Source organism: Balaenoptera acutorostrata, chromosome 2, assembly GCF_949987535.1.
Source record: "Balaenoptera acutorostrata chromosome 2, mBalAcu1.1, whole genome shotgun sequence".
NCBI classification, from domain to species: Eukaryota; Metazoa; Chordata; class Mammalia; order Artiodactyla; family Balaenopteridae; genus Balaenoptera; species Balaenoptera acutorostrata.
The window spans coordinates 54,129,900-54,147,123 of record NC_080065.1 but is presented as its reverse complement, the minus strand read 5'-3'; the positions used below and the strand labels follow the sequence as shown (position 1 = coordinate 54,147,123).

Here is a 17,224-nt window from a genome sequence, read left to right as displayed (position 1 = left end):
ACCTCCAGGCCCAGGTAGTTTCATTACCAAATATTTAAGAAAAAGTAATATTAATTCTTCACAATATTTTCCATAAAACGCAACAGGAAAGAACAATTCTTAACTCATTTTATAAGGCCAAGCACTACCATGATATCAAATCAGAAAAAGACTGTACAAAAATAGAGTAAGCTTCAGAATAATATCCTTCATGTACAGAGGCAAAAAAACAAAGAAACAAAAAAAACTCTCAAAAAATATTAGCAAGTAGTATCCAGCAATATACAGAAAGAAAAATACAACATAAAGTATTTACTGTGGGAATGAAACACTGGCTCAATATTTGATAATCACTTCATATTCACATTAAAAACACATAATCATATCAATTGATACAGAAAAAGCATTTGACAAAATTCAACATCCATTCATGATAAAACTTTCAGCAAACTAGGAATAGAAGAAAACTTCCTCAACCTGATAAAGGGCATCTATCTAAAACCCACACCTAACATAATACTTAATGGTGAAAGACTGAGTGCTTTCCTCCTAACATCAGGAAAAAGACAAGGATACCCGCTCTCATCACTTCTACTCAACACTGTACTAGATGTTCTAGCTCACTCAATAACACAAAAAAAGAAATAATCAAATTGGAAAGGAAGAAGTAAGACTGTTTTTATTTGCAGACATGATCATCTAAGTAGAAAACCCAGTGAAATCTACAAAAACCCTGTTATTCCTGATAGGTAAAATTAGAAAGGTTGTAAGATATAAGATTAATACCAAAAAGCAATTGTATTTCTATATATTATTAATGAACAAATGGAAATTAAGATTTAATAAAATAATACTATTTACCAACAGTATAAAAATATAAATACTTAGGGATAAATCTGACAAGAGATGTCAAAGATCTGTACTATCAACAGCACAAGATATAAAGTCAAAACAAAAATCAATTATGTTTCTGTAAACTAGCGAAATACAATTATAAATCAAAACAATTTTTTAAATTAACAATAACACAAAAAGTAAATACTTAGGTATAAATCTAACAGTATATGCACACGTTCTGAATGCTAAAAATTGCAAAATACTGATGAAAGAAATCAAAGACCTAAATAAAAGGAGAGACATATCATGTTCATGGACTGGAAAAATAAACACAGTAAAGATTTTGGTTCTCCCCAAGTTGATCTATTTTTTGTAAAGATAAAAAGGTTGATTATAAATTTTATATGGAAAGGCAAAGGAACTAGAATAAAACAATTTTGAAAATGAAAAATAAAGTTGGAGGAATCACAGTACCCTATTTTAATGACTTAGTATAAAGCTACAATAAACAAGAAAGAGGACTATTGGCAAAGGGAGAGACACAAAAATAGACTGAACAGAAAGAAGAGAGAGTCCAGAAAAAGACCACACATATAGAGCCAGTTGATTTCTGACAAAGCTGCAAAAGCATTTCAACGGAGAAAGGACAGTGTTTTCAACAAATAGTTCTGGAACAATCAAGCATCTCTATGCAAAACAAGGGACCTCAACCTAAATCACACACCTTATTTAAAAAAAAAAACTCAAAATGAGTCATAATTCTCAATATAAAACTTAGAACTATATAACTTTTATAAGAAACCATAGGAGAAAATTTTCAAAACCTAGGGTTAGGCAAAGAGTTCTTAGATAGGACACCAAAAGCATGATCCATTAAAAATAAATTTGAGAAACTGGACTTCATCAAAATTAAATATGTTTCCTCTATAGAAAAAAATTTTTTTCTGAGACAATAAAAGGACAAGCTACAGACTGGGAGAAAATCTTTACAAATCACATACTCAATGAAGGACTATAAAGAAAGTACATAAAGTACATAAAGTACATAAAGAACTTTCAAAATTCAACACAAAGAACACAACCCAATTAAGAAAATGACTAAAAGATTTGAAAAGATACTTCACTAAACAATATATATAAATGGCAAAATAAGCACTTGAAAAATGTTGAACATCATTAGGGAAATGTCATTAGGGAAATGCAAACTAAAATCAGAATGTGATACCACTATGTATCTATTAATGTCAAAATTTTAAGAGTACCAGGTGTTCGTGACGCTGCACTGCAAAAGGAACTCTCATACATTGCTGCTTGGAATGCAAAATAGTATAGCCATTCAGAAAAACAATTTGACAGTTACTTACCATATGATCCAGCAATCCCACTCCTGGACATTTACCCTAGAGAAATGAAAGCTTAGGTTCACACAAAAACCTGTACATGAATGTTTATAACAGCTCTATTCATAATTGCCAAAACCTGGAATAACCTACCTCTGCTCAACAAGTAAATGGATAAACTGTGGTGCATTCATACAATGGAATACTATTAAGGAATAAAAATAACAAACTAGAGATATATGCAACAACTTGGATGAACTCACAGGTAATTATGCTGAGTAAAAGAAGCCAGTCTCAAAACATTATATACTATATGTTCTAACTTAATAACATTACATTATTATTTTATAAAATTATCAAAAAGACAAACTAAAGTAATGGAGAACAGATCAGTGGTCTTCAGGAATTAGGGATGGGACAAGGGTGTGATTATAAAGATATAATCATGGCACAATTATAAAGGCACAAGGGAAATTTGGGGTGGGGCTGATGGAACTGTTCTGGACCCCCACTGTGGTGGTTGTTATATGAATCTATACATATGTTTAAATCATAGAGCTGTATGCCAAGAATAAATCAACTTTATTGCATGACACTTAAAAAAGAAAACCAAAACCAAAAAGACTGTGTTGAATAAAAAAAGGGTTTGCTCAGCACTCTTCCCCCAAAGTAGATGCTCAACTAACATTTGCTGAACAAAAACACTGAAAACTGGCTGTAGTTTCTGCTTTAACAATAATCTCATCTACATCCCTAAGCTTCAAAAATTTAAGTAACTTTTTGTAGCATCATTAACATTTTCTACCATGGTATCTGCCACAGAAAGATGTCTAGTTTACACACAAAAAAATTTTAAATGTCAAATGAAAGTCAGAAATCTAGATATCCCAACCAATTATTTTAAACTTTAAAAAATTACCATTAATAATAGGTAACTTTTTATTTATATCTTGTATACATATCTTTCTCATTAAAAAAGGGGCAGGATCTGTTTTGAAGTCATTACCCAAAGGCATGATATACAAAACAGATATCTGATATCTGTTTTAGAATCAACTAATCTTTATTAAACATTAAACGAGCTGAATAGCTAAGCCATTAATTTTTCTCAAATATCAACTCTTCCTAGGATTTATCCTTTTCCTTGAATTAGTAAAACTATTAAAAATTCTTCTTCCTTCTGACTCAAACCACAGTGTGTACTCACACTGCGAATTCATGTCATTTCTATGCTGATACCTGTTTTTAGATTTTCTTTGCTAAGGACACATTGGGCATTTGTTTGCCTATAGCTCCTGTGCAAGCAACCAAACCTATTAGGATCCCACCATATCATTCCTGTACTGACCTGTCACAGGTCTGACTAAGACTCAGTCACTTCGATCAATTAGCTAAGCAGATTGGTTAAATCACATGTGTGTGAATGAATCAAAGCAACCTTATCAAAAAAAAAAAAAAGACCATTAATTTTGGTCTTACTTTGCTTTAAACTGTGTGAAAAAGAGTGTTCCTATGCTAGAAAATGATTAAAAATATAACTGAGGTTTTCAGAAGTACCTAGCCTAAGAATTATACATATTTTGAAAATTGTAAAAATGTTATTTGCATATTTACAGCACAGAACAAGTATAATTTTCATACTTCTTTGAAATCTCTATTTGTTAAGAGAATTATTTTAGAACCCTCCACATTGTTTTTAAGGTATTTGTTCTGTTCACTTAACATATGATCATCTCCAATTTATCTAGGTTTAAGTCAAATTTTCAATAAAATTTTTGAATTTTACAGCTTTGATAAGTTAAACTATAAAGTATATTATAATGGTGCTAAAACATATTCTTTTTTACATCCTACAGTATATGCTTTGATGTCACATTACACCATCACTTGCAAAGAAACCAAATTGAAATGCTTTTGTCAGAAACCAGTCAAAAATATAAAAACAATTACTTATACTATCTAACCAAAAGATGAAAAATACCTAACATGATTGAGGCATTTAATGCAGTAATTTTATTTTATTCAGTCCATGGCTAGAATCATAAACAATAATGAGTTTGCTTAAATAAGAGTGAACTATTATGTAAAGTTGTTGCTTTCTGTATTTTAGCTCTGAGGACACTGTTAATATTCAATATACTAATTAATAAGGACTGCTATCTATTATGACCAAATAATGAAAGCAATTTGCAAAACTAGTTTATACAGAAATAAGCTGGTCCTCAAACTTCTAAATTTTCATAAGCACCTCATCCACTGGCTTTAATTGGTTTCCTCAGTGCCTAATACTGGCTTCCTTCACACACCCCACCCCTGAACGTATCATTACAGGTACAGGAGTTCAAACCACAGAGAAACACCCTCTCCTATAAAATTACAGTAAGGGTCAATTATCCTTTAGATAATTTTCACAATTTAGCACAGTTAACCATATCTGGCTCATGTGGGTACATAATTAAACAGGGCTCCTTGAAAATATCCATTTAAACTAAATATAATGAAAGTGAATGAATTTGTCACTATATTGGATTTACTTAGGGAAACATTTCTGTTTCAATTTAACCTGAAAAAACAGCACTGCAAAACAATCCTAACATGAATATATTTAAAATGTGTATGACAACCTAGTCTCAATATCATGAGATGAATGTTCCTATAAAATATTAGCAAAATTGGGAAAAACTTCACAAAAGGGCATTTTCTGAACATGTGTAAGCACAGACATGGTTATACATGTCAGTTATAATAGAGCTACATGATCATTAACTTCACTTGGGAGAAATGTCATTTCAAAAATCACTCAAATCAAGTTTTTATAATACAGGTAATTCAAAGTTAGCTCCTCTCCCCAAAGTCTGACATTTGTAATACAGAATTTTTAGTAAACTCTTTCAAAAATTACCTGCTTCTGCAGCCATCTTTCATGCCTTCGTTGTTTCCGTCTCAGATTCTTCAGCTTGCTCTTTTCTCTCTTACTGAGCCTCTGATTAATGGCACCCAATGAAAAACTGCCTGAGTGCAGGAAGTCCAGAGGAGAGAGGTGCTCTTCCTGGTCTGGGGCCTCCAGTGTGCTCCTCCCAGATGAGGGCATGTCCATCAGGAAAGTCAGGTTGTTAGAACTAGCATGGCCAGAGTACACTGCAGAAGCTTCTAGACCACACTGAAATTCTCCTCCTCTTTGTGTCTGGGTCTCACGGGGAGCCACTGAAAATCTTTGCAGCAGCATATTAGGATCAAAACTGGATGAAATCTGAAAGGAACGGTTATTTTTACTTGATTCTAAAGGCAAGCCCGAAAGGTCAACAGGCTGCGTTTCATTTAGCCTGGGATACACAGTAGTCTTACTATGGATTTCATATAAAGTGGGTAATAAAGTCAGTTTCTCACTGATGTTCAGATCCAAGCTATGTGATTTTCTATGAAAAGCTCTCGTAGTGCATCTGCCGGTCACAAGCTGCGGAACAAAAAGCTGATATTTTGGATCTGATGCTTTGAAGAGCAATTTTTCGTTCTTCATCTTGAAATATGTTGACCGTACCTCCAGGCAGAGTGCTTCCGTTAATCTTCCAGGACCATTATTATTTTGGGCCATATTTAAAAGCCCGTGATTTCTGTTTTTGGAGGCGCCACCTGTCAGCAGAGTTTCCTTGTCACAACCTGACTGAACTCTAGGATGTGACAAGTATTTCAGCGAGGGTCTCATTAGTCGGCCTGACCGTGTTGGCTGATAATCGGTCCGGCTTTTGGAGAGATGTACAGCTGCAAGCTGGCCACAGGAACATTTTGGAGTGCTGACAAAATTAAAGCCCCCTAAACGGGCCCCACAGAAAGGGCAATTCAGTTTTCCAACTGTCCACTGGGCCTACAGGTAATAAAGGAAAATAAAAACAATTCTTTCTTTGTAAAGTAACCAAAGAGAATGTGAGCTGTTTTTTTGTTTGTGGTTTTACTGTTTGTTTGTTTGTTTTTTAAAGCCGACCACATGAAAGTTTTCTACGCCACAGAAAAGGCCAGCATTGTTTTCTGATTAGTAGACAGAACAGTCTACTAGATGGAAACAAGCCTTCCAATAAATAGAGATAAGAAGCTCCAAAGGTCTAGAATGATAATATATTGCACATCACACCCATCTAAACGATACTCCTAAGAATTCTAAAAGAGTCTCTTAAACAATAGGCTGAATATGGATACAGTGTGAACTAATGAAAAGAAAAATACACTATGGAACCAGGAAGCAAATCAGTCTACAGAGCTTAATTTGCAAGTAAAATCGCACAGAAAAGTGTCTGTTTTGATACACTTCTTGCATACCAAGCACTGTGGGAGGGAACTTTACCCAACCAACAGAATAAAGCTCTTCCTGCCTTTCTACATACAACCAAAAGATATTGGTTGCATACATCAGTTACTTCATTTTCTATACTCAGATTACAAATTAATAATGAACTAACTTAAAGTTATCTTTTCAACAGAGATAGTAGGACATCTACAGTGTCCTAATACATTTTCTAAAGTTCAGGACACTAATAAGCAGTACACTGGCATTTTCCCAGGAAATCATTACAATGTGAGAATGGATGCAAGGGATATGTAGCTAATGTTATTCTTTAACAAAAAAAGTAAGCTAGTCAGTGGAGAAAGGCAACTATATTGTTCCAAAAATCATATTTCTTATACTTTTCTAATACTTAGCTGTTTTGAATTATGAGAAATAATGATGTCACACTGACAAGATGAATTCCTACTCATAATATTTCATTAAGGATCCTTAAAAGTGTGTTTTTTTGATACTGACTGTGCCAATACGAGTCATTAATTTTCCAGTTTATTTTACATTTGTGTAATGAGACACATAGGATATTTCATTCACTCAATAGGTACTGTTCTAGGTGCTGGGGATATAGTACATAATGAACAAAATATAAAAACTTCTGACTTTATGGAGTTTATATTCTAGTAGAGGAGCTAGGTAACTAACAAGATCAGTAAGCCCTTTGTATGTGTGTATATATATGCATATGTGGATATGTGTATGAATGTGTATAATAATTTATATATGTCATATATACTTAAGCATATTTAAAGTTCTATATATCACTTATAACGTGTGTGTAAAACATAGATAGGTATATAAAGTAAAGAAGGGAGAAAGGAAGTGTTGAGAGTGGTAATAGTGGGGAGAGGCAGCTGATAGACTGGCCAGGCAATGCCTCACTGAGAATAAAGACCTAAGGAAATGAAGGAACAGGTGAGTAGTTGTTGGAAGAGAATTCAAGGAAGGGGAAATACCAAGTGCAAAGTCTGAGGTATAAAAGTCCTCAGAGCACTCCAGTAATAATGAAGAAACCAGTAAGCGTAATCAAGTTACACACCTTTTCATGTCTCTTGAAACAATGCATCCAAGAAAAATAGCTCTAAAATTAGGACGAAAACTTTCTGAAGGTAGTATATTCCTAATTTTACTCAGAAACTATGGAACTTACTTTTTGTATTAGGCAGTGTATCCATTCTGGAAGGGCTTCTATATCCATATGCCACACATGACAAATATTTTGATCATCAGCTGAATCATGTCTATCCTGTTGTAGCAAAATGCATGATATTAGTCATGACTAGTTCAGAATTTATTACACAAAATTCATATTTGAGTAAAACACAAAAAAATACTTTCAATTTTAGATAGGAAGGAAATACATACTGCCCTCCTCTCCTTACTCCTATTGCCAAAGACAAACCCAGAAAGAAAAGGTTTTTTTTCAGGGAATAGCCACATTTAAATTGACCAAAAAAAAAAAAAAAAGATTCCTCCATTTCATTGAGTTCATCAAATTAAATTTAAAATTGAGCAGAAAGTTACTGAATGGACAAATCTGGTGCCCTATTTTTTCTGTGTGTGAGTAAAAATACTACCATTCATGACAACTTTCCCCAGACTTCAATCTCTGATTTTGTCTGGATTCTAATGACAGAATAAAGGAGTTGCTGTATTCCCTATCAAGATGCTCAAGAAAAGTTTAAGAGAATGCGAGAAGAGGAATAATTGTACAGGGAGCTAGAAAGGCTCTGACTAAATTTCAGCTGTGTAAGTACAACAAAAATTTCAAAAAGAGACAATTTTAGCCTTTTGAAGTAGGTCTGTAGAAATAAATGTGATATATAGTTGAGACACGATGACTTCTCAACATGTCAAAAAAATTCAGAGCAGGCCAGGGTGAAGATATGTGGTTCTTTACTACCTCTGTGACTGTAGGACAGCTGCTTTATCTCTCTGGCTCTCAGTTTCTTTTCCCGTAAAACACTGCTACATAACTGCTCAGGTCCCTTCTGGGTCTACAGAATTTCATTCTGTGAAATGACAGAAAGGGTTGACAAGAACAGCACAAGGGTAGTCTCCTGTCCATATATCCTTTCCCAGGATCAGATTTTAAACAGAAGTAGCTCTGCAAGTTGCCAAAGAATAGTTCTCTTTTATATTTCCAAAGTGGTTGCACTACTAGTTACTATAATCAGGTTATAACAAAGTAACAAACAAGGAAATTATTGAGCATGACTTAGAAGTTTGTATTCACAGTGCTATGAATGAAAAAGGACTGAATCTCTTTAAGAAATTTTCACTGAATAATCTATATTAGATTGTGACTTAGAGCCAGGATCACCCAGAATTTTTGTTTAATGTGCCAAGACGGTTCCTCTGGACCTTACATCATTTTTCTCCTCCATCAGTAGATCTTAAGGTACTAAATTGTTGCCCAGTGTAGACAAAAAGTTTCAGTGTAATTTATTTACATATTGGAAAGATCTATAAGGAAGCCATGTTAATCTAACTTTGGTCAGGAGCCCAAAAAATCAAAATATAAATTAAAAGTGGAAGGGACTTGAGCTATTGTTATAGGTTAGATCACATTTCATTATTTTGTATATTGTATACAGCAGTATTTTATATGCCAAAATAATAATTAGTGCTAAACCAAATTCAAGATTATAATGGTGAAAGAAAACTTTGTTAAAAGGTTTAAAAATTTCCAATTCTAATGTTTTAAAAATCTGCAACATGGGTTGAAAATATTTCAATGGCAAATAGAAAATCTGTTGGGAAGGGTTTATAGTTGCCCAAAGAGAAACTTTACAGTTTTATTCATGATGCCTAAACTCCAGTTCTGGTTAACAAATGGAACTTCCCATGTCAACACAAGAATAATGAGGGGCAGGAAAGTGCATGGCAATATGAAGAGGATATTACTGAACAGAAGTAAAGTTAGGAACAGAAGAGGAGATGCTAGGAATACTCTCTAGCTCAAACATCTTACTGCTCCCTAATACATGTCTATTCACAAGAGTGTTAGGCAAACATACAAAGGTTTAATCTTATTCTAGATTATGATAAAATGATACAGCGAAAATTCAGGCAGAGAGAAATGTAATTCTTGGTTTCAAGATAGCAAAGTGAGTACATATTCCAGCCTATACTCCCTATCAAACCACAGAAACTACAAAAGACTTTTCAAAAAAAGGAATCAATAGATGAATGAGAAAATATGGATGGGGAGATTTCAATGGGCCAAAAATTGTAAGGAACCTCTGAGAGATTAATGAGAGAAACAACAGCATACTGTATTCAAGTACATAACAGATGAGAACAACACAAAGAATGGCCCATGCCAAAATTGTGGAAATTAGAAGCAAAAAAGGGCCCTGGGCAACTATTAGGGGTGGATGTGAAGTCTGTCTGTCTCCAGGCAAGAGGAGTACTTGGGGCAGAGAGAAATAGGGCAACATTTCTGAAAATGTGGCTGGAAAGGCCTGGAAAAAAATGGAAAGCATTTGCAATATGTCCAGAAGATGAGCTACTGAGGACCAATCTCTATTCTTGCTGAAAATATTACCATATAAAAATATTGCATCATTTAATATATTAACTATATCAACATATAAAGAATATGAAATAGATTTGTTTTAAAAATAAGGTACACCTCTAACACACACTTTTTTTTTTAAATCAAGTGAAAGAGAACTAAATATACTCTGAATTACGATACTAAAAGCATATACAACCTAAATAAAACCAATATTACAACTTTTCTATGGAAACATATGTATATAAATGGATAGAAAAGGTACCTTACAGGCTGTGTACCAAGTTGATATCACTGGCTAGATTTGAAGAACGAAAGAAGCCTAAGATTAGGAAAGTTACTAAAAGGAAACTAACTTTTCCATAATTGTTTTAATGGGAGAATATATTAAATTACACTTATATAATAAAATGTTTATTTAAAATTTGATGTAAATAAAAATAAAATACATTGATTACTTCTGGTTCTGGCAATACTGGAGTAAGTGGTATTAGACATGCTCTCACTATTAAAACTGATAAAACTAGGCAAAATATATTAAAGTATTATTTTAAGACATTAGACAAAAGAAAGCACAGGACTGTGATCCCTCAGAGAAGGAAAATAAATGAGGTAAGCCTAAAAATAACCCTGGATTTCTGCCTGGGGGAACTTTCAGAACCTTGGTGTGGGGAGGAGGAACCCAATTAGTGTACAGCAGCCTTGATGATTTAAGATGGAGCTCAGAGTCTGTAGAGGCTAAACAGCTAGAATTTGCACGACCCTGTACTGGCAAGGAGAGGCCTATAAATAGAAAAAAAGTTCCAGAAACCTGTATAGTGATTCCTCTAAATTTTTGATTGAATACCAATATGGACATATGTAGGGTGAGATATCAGAGAACCACATAAAGAAAATTTACCAAGGAAAAGACATCTTCTAGTGAGCTGTAAACATAACTATTCACACAGGGCTCACAGCAAGGCTGGGAAGATGTTCAAGTTCCAAGCAGCCAGAGTAGAAAGATCTCAATGAACTTATGCGGTCTTTAGGAGAGATTCCAGAAGAGTTCTTCTGCCTTAAAAGTAGGGCTAAATTAGCTCAAGAGTAAAGAGTACTAAAAAGCAACCCTAAAAAAGCTTAAAAATAAGCCTCCAAAGAATGAAGTTCAATCACAAATAACTTATATGCCTGCTAAAACACCCTTTAAAGGAAGACAATACTATCCAGACACTCAATAATGTTAAATCTAAATGTCCAACCTACAAGAAAAATTACTAGATATGTACCAAAAAAAAAAAAAAAAACAACCAAACATATGACCCACAACAAGGAGAAAAATTGATCAATATAAATATACCCCCCAAAAAGTGGATATTATTGCATAAACAGACATTAAACCAGCTATGACAAATATTTTCAAGTATTAAAAGAAAAACATGAGTATAATGAAAAGATAAATTGTCTTAATACCAAATGAATGATATATCTAGAGAAAAAACTTTTCTGAAATTAAAAATTTCTCTTGGGGGCTTCCCGGGTGGCGCAGTGGTTAGGAATCCGCCTGCCAATGCAGGGGACACAGGTTCGTGCCCCGTCCGGGAAGAATCCACATGCCGCGCAGCGGCTAGGCCCGTGAGCCACAACTACTGAGCCTGCGCGTCTGGAGCCTGTGCTCCGCAACGGGAGAGGCCACGACAGTGAGAGGCCTGCGCACTGCAATGAAGAGTGGCCCCCCCTCGCCGCAACTGGAGAAAGCCCTCACACAGAAACGAAGACCCAACACAGCCAAAATTAAATAAATAAATAAATAAATTTATTAAAAAAAAAAATTTCTCTTAACAGCAAATTAGATACTGCAGAAGAAAACCTGAACATATAAAATAAAAAATAATGATAAAACCAAGCATAGAAAGAAAAAAAATGTGGAAAATAATGAGCAAAATCTCAGTGACTTTTGGGAAACATCAAATAGTCTAACATACATGTAAATGGAGAAAAGACAGGACAATAGAATAAATCATGGCCAAATTCTCCAAAGGCCTATAGATTCAAGAAGCTCAGGGATCCTCAAACAGTGTAAACACAAAGGAAACCATGGCTCTTAATAAAATGGCTGAAATTCAGTGACAAAAGAATGCATCAAGAAAAACTAGGCATCTTACAAACAGGAGAAAAAAGATAACAATGACTTTTGGAATTCCACTTAGGGCCATGAAGGAATAGGAGTTCATAACTAACTTCCTACCACAAACAACTAGGAAACTGGACAAAATGTAACAAACAACTATTTTCAAACAGTGGGACAACAGGCAGTAAAATACTGACTTCTGAGAGAAATAAATTAATTGAGCCTACAGTCATCCAGACTTTCTTCCTGGAGGCAATTAACAGAGTACAGTACACATGAAGAAGGAACCTCAACAGAGTCTGGTCAACTTTCTGACTTGAGGAAACAAGAATCAGATTTTTTGGAGCTTAAGGCAAACTAAAATCTGCAGGACACAGTACCCAAGAGAAAGATATTTTTTAAAGTTCCAGAAATTCGTATATGGTTTCCCCTTGAGTCTTTGATCAAAGTCCAATATGGTCATGCTTAGAGCAAAACTCCAGGAGACTGTGCTAAGAACACCTGTACAGGGAAAAGAACAACTAGAGAGGCTATAAGCCAAATAATTCCAAGAGCTCACACAGGGCCAGGAAACATTATGTTCCAACCAGCCTGATGGAAAAGGACTCATTAAATAATGAAGCATTCAGTAGTGACCCAAAGGGTCATTCCATAAAAGTGGGACTAAATTAGCCTTAGAAATAGGACTACTCTAAACCTGCCCTAAAGAACCTAAAAATAAGCTTCTAAATTATCAAAATTATCTAAAAACAAGTATTAGGCAGAACAAAATACAAAAGCCTTTAAAGGAATAAAACAAAGTATAACACTCCACAACATGAAATTTATAGTGTTTGGTATCCAAACAAAAATCCAACGTGGTACAGGCCTGGGGGGAGGAAGAGCAGCCACTGAGGGAAATAGATAAAACTCTATCCAGATCCTTTCTCCTTGTCTCTCCAACAAAACAAAAGCCTTAAACTACTAGCGGAAGGACAATACACATTGTGACCCTTAGAGCACTGATGAACAGCAACAACAAAACCCTCAAATTCCTGAGAGAGTGGCAGGAATATAATGCTGGACGCAAAACTATAACTGAAAGGGACAGGAGCACTGAGATGGCCAAACCCCTAAGATCCAAAAATGCAGTGCCTGAGGCAGTCAGGAAAGGAAGATGGATGTAAAGTAGGGGACAGCAAGGAAAAGATGGTACTGATGAGGATGAACTGAAACTCATGCCAGTTTCACTGTCTCTGATCTTGATAATGTGGGTATATATCAGAGAAACTAGAACCCTTCATCACAGAGCTAAATATACATCTATCTGACCCAGCAGGTAGAGTCTGAACTAGGATCCAGGGGAAGGCAGAGAAGTTATAGGCTTGTTGAAGTTGCTGTCCCTCTTCAACAAGGCGAGCAAGCATAATAAAACTATGGGGATAGAGAAGAGATCAGTAATTGTCAGGGTTGGGTGAGGGAGGAAAGGATTGAATATGAAGGGTGAGCATGAGAGAATTTAGGGAATAATGTAACTGTTCTGTATCTTGATTGTAGTTATGTATAATCAACCCTATTCATCTGTCAAAACCCAGGGAACTGTAAACCAAAGAGTAATTTTACTGTATATAAAATGTTTTAAATGAAGGTAAAATAAAGACTTTTTCATAGGAACAAATCCTAAAAGAATTTATCATCAGTAAACTTGAACTATAAGACATGGCAAAGGAAGTTCTTCAGGTACAAGAAAAATTTCATCAAATGAAACTTGGATCAACACAACTGAGTAAAGTGATCCTCAAATGGTAAATATGTTGGTAAATGTAAAATTTATTTTTTTCTTTTTAATTTTCTTTAAAGGACAACTTACTTGTTAAAGCAGTTTGTTAAAAATATACTGTGGAGTTTTAAATGCAAAAATAAAATGTCTGGGGGCTTCCCTGGTGGCGCGGTGGTTGAGAATCTGCCTGCCAATGCAGGGGACACGGGTTCGAGCCCTGGTCTGGGAAGATCCCGCATGCCGCGGAGCAACTGGACCCGTGAGCCACAATTACTGAGCCTGCGCGTCTGGAGCCTGTGCTCTGCAACAAGAGAGGCCGCGATGGTGAGAGGCCCGCGCACCGTGATGAAGAGTGGCCCCCACTTGCCACAACTAGAGAAAGCCCTCGCACAGAAACGAAGACCCAACACAGCCATAAATAAATAAATAAATAAATAAATAAATAAATAAATTTTAAAAAAATAAATAAATAAAATAAAATGTCTGAAGACAACAATATGAAGAATAGGAAATGAGAAATGAAAGCATACTGAGTAAGATTCTCACTCTATATGTGGTATGGCATAATATAATTTAAAGGAAGACTGTGATAAATTACGGATGCATATTGTAAACCAAAGATCAACCACTAAGGGAAAAACAGTACCCTAAAAAGTCAACAGAAGACATAAAAGGAATCCTGAAAATAACTTAATCCAAAAATGCAGCAAAAGAAAAACAGACAGAACATGAGACAAATAGGGAATAAATAAGATGTTACATTTAAGCTCAAACATATTTATACTCACATTAAATGTAATAGTCTAAATACTCCAATTACAAATCAGAGGATATTAGACTGGATGACAAAGACCAAACTATACATCGTATACAAGAAATTCATTTTTAATATAAAGGCGCACACAGGTTTGGAATTTAAAGGATAAAAATTTTTATCATGCAAACATAAATCAAAGGAAAGCTAGAGTTGCTATATTAATATCAAAGCAGATTTCAGGACAAGGAATATTGTCAGGGATATAAAAGAAACTTTTCATAATTATAAAGGAGTCAATTCATCAGGAAGACATAACAATTGTAAATATGTATTCACCGAATAGCAAATGTCAAAATACTTGAAGTAAAAGCTGACAGAACTTAAAAAGAAAATGGACAAATGCATAATTATAGTTGGAAGTTTCAGCATTTGTCTTATAAAGTTGTATTACAAGTAGACAGAAACTCAGTAAGAATATAGAACATTTAGACAACACCATCAATCAACTGACATTTGTGCAACACTATACCCAACAACACAGAATAGATATTCGTTTAAAGTGCACATGGAATATGTTCCAAGAAAGACCATTTGTTGGACCATTATTTAGATTTGAAAGGAATGAAGTAATGCCAAATGTGTTCTCTACTATAATGGAATTAAATTAGAAAACAATAGCAGAGAGGAGATTAACCAAGATGGCGGAGTAGAAGGACGTGCTCTCACTCCCTCTTGCGAGAGCACCAGAATCACAACTGGCTGCTGGACAATCATTGACAGGAAGACCCTGGACTTCACCAAGGAGGACACCCCACGTCCAAGGACAGAGGAGAAGCCACAGTGAGACGGTAGGAGGGGCGCAATCAGAGTAAAATCAAATCCCATAACTGCTGGGTGGGTGACTCACAGACTGGCGAACACTTATACCACAGAAGTCCACCCACTGGAGTGAAGGTTCTGAGCCCCACCTCAGGCTTCCCAACCTGGGGGTCCGGCAAAGGGAGGAGGAATTCCTAGAGAATCAGACTTTGAAGTCTAGTGGGAATTGATTGCAGGACTGTGACAGGACTGGGGGAAACAGAGACCCCACTCTTGGAGGGCACACACAAAGTAATGTGTGCATCGGGACCCAGGGGAAGGAGCAGTGACCCTGGGGGAGACTGAACCAGACGTACCTGCTGGTGTTGGGGGGTCTCCTGCAGAGGCGAGTGGTGGCTCTGTTTCACCGTGGGGATAAGGACACTGGCAGCAGAGGTCCTGGGAAGTTCTCCTTGGCGTGAGCCCTCCCAGAGTCTGCCATTAACCCCACCAAAGAGCACGGGTAGGCTCCAGTGTTGGGTTGCCTCAGGCAAAACAACCAACAGGGAGGGAACCCAGCCCCACCCATCAACAGTCAAGTGGATTAAGGTTTTACTGGGCTCTGATCGCCACAGCAACAGGGAGGGAACCCAGCCCCACCCATCAACAGTCAAGTGGATTAAGGTTTTACTGAGCTCTGACCGCCACAGCAACAGTCATCTCTACCCACCACCAGAGCCTCCCATCAAGCCTCTTAGATAGCCTCAACCATCAGAGGGCAGACAACAGAAGCAAGAAAAACTACAATCCTGCAGCCTGTGGACCAAAAACCACAGTTACAGAAAGACAGAGAAGATGAAAAGGCAGAGGGCTATGTACCAGATGAAGGAACAAGAAAAAACCCCAGAAAAACAACTAAATGAAGTGGAGATAGGCAACCTTCCAGAAAAAGAATTCAGAATAATGATAGTGAAGATGATCCAGGACCTCGGAATAAGAATGGAGGCAAAGATTGAGAAGATGCAAGAAATGATTAACAAAGACCTAGAAGAATTAAAGAACAAACAAACAGAGATGACCAATACAATAACTGAAATGAAAACTACACTAGAAGGAATCAATAGCAGAATAACTGAGGCAGAAGAACGGATAAGTGACCTGGAAGACAGAATGGTGGAATTCACTGCTGCGGAACAGACTAAAGAAAAAAGAATAAAAAGAAATGAAGACAGCCTAAGAGACCTCTGGGACAACATTAAACGCAACAACATTCGCATTATAGGGGTCCCAGAAGGAGAAGAGAGAGAGAAAGGACCAGAGAAAATATTTGAAGAGATTATAATCGAAAACTTCCCTAACATGGGAAAGGAAATAGCCACCCAAGTCCAGGAAGCGCAGAGAGTCCCATACAGAATAAACCCAAGGAGAAACACGCCGAGACACATAGTAATCAAAGTGGCAAAAATTAAAGACAAAGAAAAATTATTGAAAGCAGCAAGGGAAAAACGACAGATAACATACAAGGGAACCCCCATAAGGTTAACAGCTGATTTCTCAGCAGAAACTCTGCAAGCCAGAAGGGAGTGGCATGAAATACTTAAAGTGATGAAAGGGAAGAACCTACAACCAAGATTACTCTACCCAGCAAGGATCTCATTTAGATTTGATGGAGAAATCAAAAGCTTTACAGACAAGCAAAAGCTAAGAGAATTCAGCACCACCAAACCAGCTCTACAACAAATGCTAAAGGAACTTCTCTAAGTGGGAAACACAAGAGAAGAAAAGGACCTA

The 17,224-nt window shown here is 35.9% G+C and overlaps 1 protein-coding gene across 5 annotated transcripts in view; it reads right to left on the bottom strand.

Annotated features, from left to right (window-relative positions):
• Nucleotides 1–17,224, bottom strand: part of RNF180 (ring finger protein 180) — a 294,055-nt gene that overhangs the window by 225,413 nt on the left and 51,418 nt on the right. For 2 of the 5 annotated variants that reach the window (XM_057541792.1, XM_057541791.1), the window contains 3 exons: nt 7,640–7,735; nt 5,059–6,018; nt 2,181–2,216 (listed from right to left, as the gene is read on the bottom strand). In XM_057541792.1, the coding sequence (XP_057397775.1) occupies nt 2,181–2,216; nt 5,059–6,018; nt 7,640–7,735 (1,092 nt within the window). Of the gene's footprint in view, nt 1–2,180; nt 2,217–5,058; nt 6,019–7,639; nt 7,736–8,392; nt 8,502–10,910; nt 10,994–17,224 lie in introns of those variants that run through there. The other 3 variants (XM_007176043.2, XM_007176045.2, XM_057541793.1) reach the window with 3 other exon arrangements.